Source organism: Mustela putorius, unplaced genomic scaffold (assembly GCF_011764305.1).
Source record: "Mustela putorius furo isolate JIRA1106 unplaced genomic scaffold, ASM1176430v1.1 tig00003853_pilon_pilon_pilon, whole genome shotgun sequence".
NCBI lineage: Eukaryota > Metazoa > Chordata > Mammalia > Carnivora > Mustelidae > Mustela > Mustela putorius.
Window position 1 is genome coordinate 516,704 of NW_025422005.1, and position 6,138 is coordinate 522,841.

A 6,138-nucleotide genomic window follows, 5' to 3' on the forward strand; every position below is an offset into this window, starting at 1 on the left:
TGTATCTCATGGCTGATTCAAGGGGCAGACGCTTGAAGGGGTCACAGGTTCAGCGATGAAACAAGAGGCCAAGACTGGAGCTTTCTGGAGAATTTACTGACCAGCAGGGGTGGGGGTCACAGTGAGGCGCCCGACCGGGGATGCCCTGGGCAGGGTGGCCCCACGTGCCACAGTGGGGCTCAGGGGCCTTATTGCTGCTATAGGCCGGGGCCTCCACCGGACCCCCGCCCCCCGCCCCCCACCCCCATTGCGGCCCGCGGACGCACACGCCCCATGCACGTGCTCCCGTGTGCAGACGTGGGCGCGACCCGGGCCGCCCGCATTCCCTGCGGAGCCCCTTTCCTGGCCTCGCTTCCCCCGCGCCAGAAGCGGCCGGGCTTAAGTAACCGGCATGGTCCCCGCGCGGGTGCGGGGGAGACCGCAGTGTGCGGGGCGAGCAGGTGGTCCCGGCCGCCCGCACAGGTGCCCGCGCCCCCCGCCCGCCCCGGTCCCCGCGCCCTGTCCGGTCCCGGAGGCCCGGGTCTGACCCCCAGGCCGGCGGCCTGCCCCGACCCGACCCCCTTTATAAAAAGAAGAGGAGACAGCACCTTCTGCTGGACACGCCCGGCGGCCGCGGGCGCCCTGGCCGGGGGGCGGCCGTCCAGTCCCGTGTGCGTGGGCGCGTCGGCCGAAGCCCCGCGAGTCCTGCGTGCGGCTCAGAGGTGCCGCGGGCTCGGGTGGCCGTTGTGGTAGAGTTTCTGCTTCACGTGCACCATGTTGCCGGCCGCCTCCTCGAAGGGTCTGTGCGGCCGCCGGCCCAGCTCCCGCAGGCTGCACAGCTTGGGCAGCCAGGTCCACGAGCCGTCTGCGGGGCGGGGGTGCGGTCAGCGCGGGCGCGGGGCGGCGGCGCGCACGGGGGCGGGGGCGCGCACGGGGGCGGGGCACGGGGGCGGGAGCGCGGAGGGGCGCGGCGGCGCTGGGGGCGTGGTCGAGCGGAGGACCGGCCTGGGAGGGGGCGTGGCGAGAGCCGAAGGCGGGGCGTTCGCGGGGCCGTGGCCGGGCGGGGACGTGACCCCCGTGGGGGCTGGGCGCGGGGGCGTGGCCGGGGGGAGGGAGGCGTGCTCTGGTGGGGGCGGGGCGGGGCGGGGCGGGGGCGCGGGGGCGCGGGGGCGCGCCGCCCTCACTGACCGTAGCGCCGGCCGGCCCTCCAGGCGCGCACGGCGCAGTGCAGGACGCCGTCCATCCACACCAGGAACCAGCTGATGCAGAAGCCGAGCAGCAGCCCCAGCATGAGGTCGATCTCCTGCTTGGTGACGTTGTCGGTCACGAAGTAGTTCTCGGAGGCGTCCACCACCGACTGGTCCCCGTCGTAAGGGATCACGTAGTGGATGTGGTGCCTGGGGGCGGCAGGGCGGGCTGGCACCTCTCCCGCGGAGCGGGCGGCGCCCCCGGCGGTACGCGGTACCCGTTCGCCCTGCTGGTCTTGAAGCGGCCCTTGTGCGGCGCTGCGGTCGGGAAGGGGCCGTGGTCCGCGGTCGGAGTGAAGCCCACTCGTCACCCTCCTCCCTCCTCCGTCCCGGGGGGGCTCGGAGGCCGCGGTGCAGGGTCACGGGAACACAGTGCAGGGGAACCAGCGTTCCAGGGCGAAGGCCCAGGACAGGCTGTCCCCAGCCAGGGGCAGGGCCTCGGCCTCCCCTCCCACAGGCCATCTTGTCCTCCTCCCCGACCCCGTGGGCAGCCCTGCCCAGTGTCCCTCTCCCACCCCGTCTCCTGCCCATGTCCCCACACAGCTGCATGTCCGTGGCCTGCCTGCAGCTCCGGGGATGCCCCAGCTGTCGGGGGTTCCCTGGACTCCCAGGTGTCCCCTCCCCCACAAAGGCCTGTGCAGTGTTTCCCAGCCGCCCTCCCCTCCGCTGTCCAGCCTTGCCTCTGAGCAACTCTGAACTCTCCCCGCGTGCTTCCTTCCTTCCTGTCTGGGTCCCCTCCTGGGCTTGGAGATCCTGGGTGGGGAGGCCGTGCTCAGGAGACCGACAGCTGACTCTGGATCTGTCCCCACCCCGGACCTGGGCTTCGGCCTACCGGAGAGCCCAGGAGAGGGACCTGTGGGGAGCACCCTTTGCCCCTGTCACTGGCTGCAGCCCCTTCTGGCCTGGCAGTGCAGGGACCGCTCTGGAGTCCTGCCCAGGGGGCCACCTCTCATGGTTGCCCCTCCTCCCCCGGCCCCTTTGCTGGTCTTTTCAATTCTCTAGCTCCCCACCAAGGGCCCCCCCCACCGTCTGCTCTGAGCTCCGGCTGCCTGTGCGTGCGCGTCTCCACGTGGGATCTACAGACACCTCAAACTCATACCTAAAAATAGCTCCTCCCTCCCCAAACCTGCTTCTCCCCATCTTCCCCTCAGTTAGATGGTGGCACCTCCGCGTGGCTGAGCTGGGTCCCTATTCCCCTCCCCCGGGCCTCGCAGACTCCCCCACAGGGACCGTCTCAGAAATCCGGACACCCCACTCCTCCCTGATCCCTGACTGCTCCTGCCCTACCGGTGGCGTCCACACCGCGTCTTCCTCCCCGGAGGAGCCCAGCAGGGATGGCGGCAGGCGGGCCTCCTCTCCTCACATCCCTCCTGCTCCTTCTGGGAACTCCTGGAGGCCATCCTGCTCAGTGGTGGGGCCTTGGCCACAGCCCCGTGGCGTGGAGGCCACCAGCCCTGAGTCAGTAGCGAAGCAGCCAGATCCCTTTGCCCGCAGCTACTGTCAGTCCCCCGTAAGTGGTGGAAAACTATTAATCGGCACCAGAGTGAGCAGCGGCTGCCGATTCCTCAGGAGCAGACGCCATTCATGACCCGTTCGGGGTCCCGGTCATCTGGGGTGCACCAGGCCAGGCAGGCCGTGCACGGGCTGCTAAAACAGGGCGTCACTGTCCCTGCTTTACCCCGCCTTTTGAGCCCAGGACCCCTGCCAGGGCCTTCCTCAGGACACGCAGCTGGTCGAGGCAGGGAACTTGAAGATTGAGCTGCCAAAGGAGTCAGAGACTTCCCTGGTGCCCCAGGAGCAGGACAAGGCCAGGACCGAAGTGGCCCTGGTGGCTCAGGACCTCCAGCCGTCAGAGGTCACGGCCTGCAACCCCGTCCCTGGCCTGCCACCTGCAGTTCCTCTCTGCCCTGTACGCTCCTCCCCCTCCAAGCGGGGCCCCTGGGGGCATCGGCTCAGGTCTCCCACGGCGCACGGACTCTCATGAGGCACACACACATGTGTCACCTGGCTCATGCATGCTGCACGCGCCTGTGAGGTCCGAGGCACGTCGCACATACACGCCAGCCGCATGCACGCGTGTATACCACGAACGTGGGGCCACGAGCTCCGCGTGTGTGCATGCTAGCCCGGGCACAGGCCCAGCGTGGGTCACATGCGGGCGCACATGCACTGAGCCCGGCGCACAGCCATCGCCAGGTGACAGACAGTGCCTGCCGGCACGTACAATGGGAGCATTTACATACATGTCGGTTGTATGAAACTCTCCACCTGGGCATGGTGGAGGCATACACATGGGCAGGCTCATGCCTCATGGTGTATGCGCACACGGATCGAGCCCGTTGCGGCAACTCGTGTACACGGTTCACACAGGGATATTCATGTGCAACACGCTTCTCTGCAGACACACTCGCACGCCCGTCACGGATGCTGTGTGCCATGCATGTACTGTGCGTACACATGTACGTTGTTGCTGCGGAAGAGTGCGCTGCACACTAAACCCACATATCCCATATGAAGCCATGTGGACACACGCCCAGAACTCAACACCAGCAGCGGGGGCCGTTCTCGGGTTTTCTGCGGCCACGGACGCGCTAGCCTGCACGCACATGGCTTGCTTCGGCGGCTTCCTGTGCGCGCTCGTCCCACTCGAGTCCACATGGGACTGCAGGTGACGCTCTGAAAACACCCCCTGGCTGCCCTGAGGGGTCCTGCTGGGAAGCCACAGGCACATACACGCGGGTCAGGACACCACAGCCCACACACATGTAAAATGTGCCTTCCTCATGGTTACGGGACTTAGAGCCTGGGCCTTGTGGGTGCACACTGCCGGCCTCTGGGAGGGTCTCAAGACCACCCCGGTTTAACTGGCTCATAGTAACGGCTGCCCCAGGAGACCACGGGACTGACCTCGTGCCTTTCCTTAGCTGGGGGGTGTGTGCGGCAGGAACAAACACAGGGACCTCTGGGAAAGAGTGGCCACCCCCACCGCCCCCACAAACTCTCTCGATGGTTCTTGGGACAGCACGTGCGCGGGTCATTACATGCGAGGGTCTCTACCTTTCCCAATGTCTGGGTTCCGCTCCCATACGCTGCTCGGCACCCACAGGCGCGGAGCCGTCCTGTCTCTCTTACACACACGCCCCCCACCCACCGTGTGTGCGCACGTGTCCCTGGGGCAGAAATACAGGATAGGGGAGAGGAGCACAGCTTCTGGGCTGGGGCCCCCAGTCCCTCACTGGCTGTGTGACCTTGGCCAAGTCTCTATCCACCCCAGCGTCCTTCTGTTTTCTCTTGGGTCCCGGCCTGAGGGCTTCCCGTGGGGCCGGTGTACGTGCGGATGTGTGTGTGCTATGTGTACGCACATGTATATGCACAGACAGTACACACATGCGCGTCTCGTGAGAAGATGTTTATTTTGTACATGGACGTACAAACATGCATGGCCAGGAAGACTCCGTTAGGACACGTGCACAGAATGGGGGCGTTCACACGGTGGGTGTAGGGGCCTGGGCCCTCCCATGGCTCTCTGAATGACCTTGAACAAGCCACACCCAGCTTTGCCTCAGTTCCTCCTCTGTGCAGTGAGAGGGTTGGACCCGAGGCCCCTCAAGGTAGGCCCTGCCCACCTTGACCTTCTGCACCTCCCTGTACCTGGCCTGCAGGAAAGTTCGTGAACATGAGTGCAAGGCCCAGGCAGGACAGTGTACTCTGTGGGCACAGCCGTGCGCAGGATCCCTCCTGACCCCCAGGGCTGGGCTGTGGCTCTCCTGGCCTCCAGGCCCTGGATCAGGAGGCCTGGGGCCCATTCTGCCCATCACCCTGGCACAGGCCATTTCTCTAAAGGCATTTTGGGAAGGGGTCCTAACTACTCAGGCATGCTCCCCCTCCTGGAACGCGATTGGCCAATCCCCAGGTGCCCAGCGGAGGCTGGGCAGTCCTTCCCCCACGGGCCTAGCGCAGTCCTGCAGCCAGGCCTGCCTGGGGCTTGCCCGCGCCCCAGTGGGCCCCGCCGCCGCACATGTGTGATCACGCGTGTGCCCCACCGGGCGCGGACTCACCGGCCACAGTTGCAGTGGCAGACGCGGTCCTCGCCCCGCAGGTGCGGGAGGATGTAGTTGTGGAATCGGTCCAGCAGTGCGTTCATGTCCATCAAGCACGCGATGGCCTGGAAGAGCCCATGACCGGTCAGCGCCGAGGAGCGGGCCTGGCCGGGGGCCCGGGGTGTGGGATGGGGTGTGGGGGGCGGCGCGCTGGGGGTGGGCGAGCGCTGGCCTGGGACAGGGGTGCCCGCGGCAGCTCCAGAATCGGGGAGCTCAGGGCAGTCGGGCTGGGAAGCGCAGGCCAGAGATGGGGAGCTCGGTGCTGCCGGGAGCCGGGGAGCGCAGCCCGGGGACGGGGAGCGCGGGGCAGCCCGGGGACGGGAGCGCAGGCCGCGCGGGCCGGTAAACAAGGCGCGGGAGGTGGGGGAGGCGGCGCGCGGGCGCGGGAGGCGGGCGCGGGCGCACGGGAAGCCCCTCCGCTCACCATCACGATCGACGCCCCCAGAATCATGAAGATCATGGTGTTCGCGCTCATGGACATCGGGCGGGGCCGGGCCGGGCCGGAGCGCCGCCCCCCGGCCCCGGCGCCCCCCCGGCCCCGGCCCGATGCTGGGCCCCCGCCGCCTCCGCAGAGGTCAGCCCGCCGCGCACCCGCCGGGGAGGAGGCGCGGCGGGCGGGGCGGGCAGGGACGCGGCCGCTCCCGGGGTCGCTCGGCCGCCGGGCCGCCGCGCTCACCGCGCCCGCGCGCTCCGCTCCGCCCTCGGCCTCCTCCCTCCGCGCGCTCGGCGCCGCTCCGGCCTCCGCTGCCTGCCCGCCCTCCGTGCCCGCCTCCCGGGAGGGGCCGCGCCGCCCGCCCGCCCCGCCCCGCGCC

The 6,138-nt window shown here is 68.6% G+C and overlaps 1 protein-coding gene across 1 annotated transcript; it reads right to left on the reverse strand.

Moving 5' to 3' along the window:
* Positions 1–75: 75 nt before the first annotated feature.
* On the reverse strand, positions 76–5,995 carry TMEM240 (transmembrane protein 240). The gene is made up of 4 exons (XM_045063526.1): positions 5,751–5,995; positions 5,285–5,391; positions 1,168–1,376; positions 76–844 (listed from the first exon to the last, which is right to left on the reverse strand). Exons 1-4 carry the CDS (start codon positions 5,805–5,807, stop codon positions 696–698), a joined length of 522 nt encoding a protein of 173 aa, XP_044919461.1. The 5' UTR covers positions 5,808–5,995; the 3' UTR covers positions 76–695.
* Positions 5,996–6,138: the final 143 nt, after the last annotated feature.

Bases quoted from the DNA above. Each gene is read 5' to 3' on its own strand.
- TMEM240 (XM_045063526.1), bottom strand. From the start codon at position 5,807: ATGTCCATGAGCGCGAACACCATGATCTTCATGATTCTGGGGGCGTCG. The intron at 5,392-5,750 runs GTGAGCGGAGGG...GGGCTCTTCCAG, and splicing joins TGGGGGCGTCGATCGTGATG to GCCATCGCGTGCTTGATGGA. The intron at 845-1,167 runs GTCAGTGAGGGC...CCCGCCCCGCAG, and splicing joins GAGGGCCGGCCGGCGCTACG to ACGGCTCGTGGACCTGGCTG.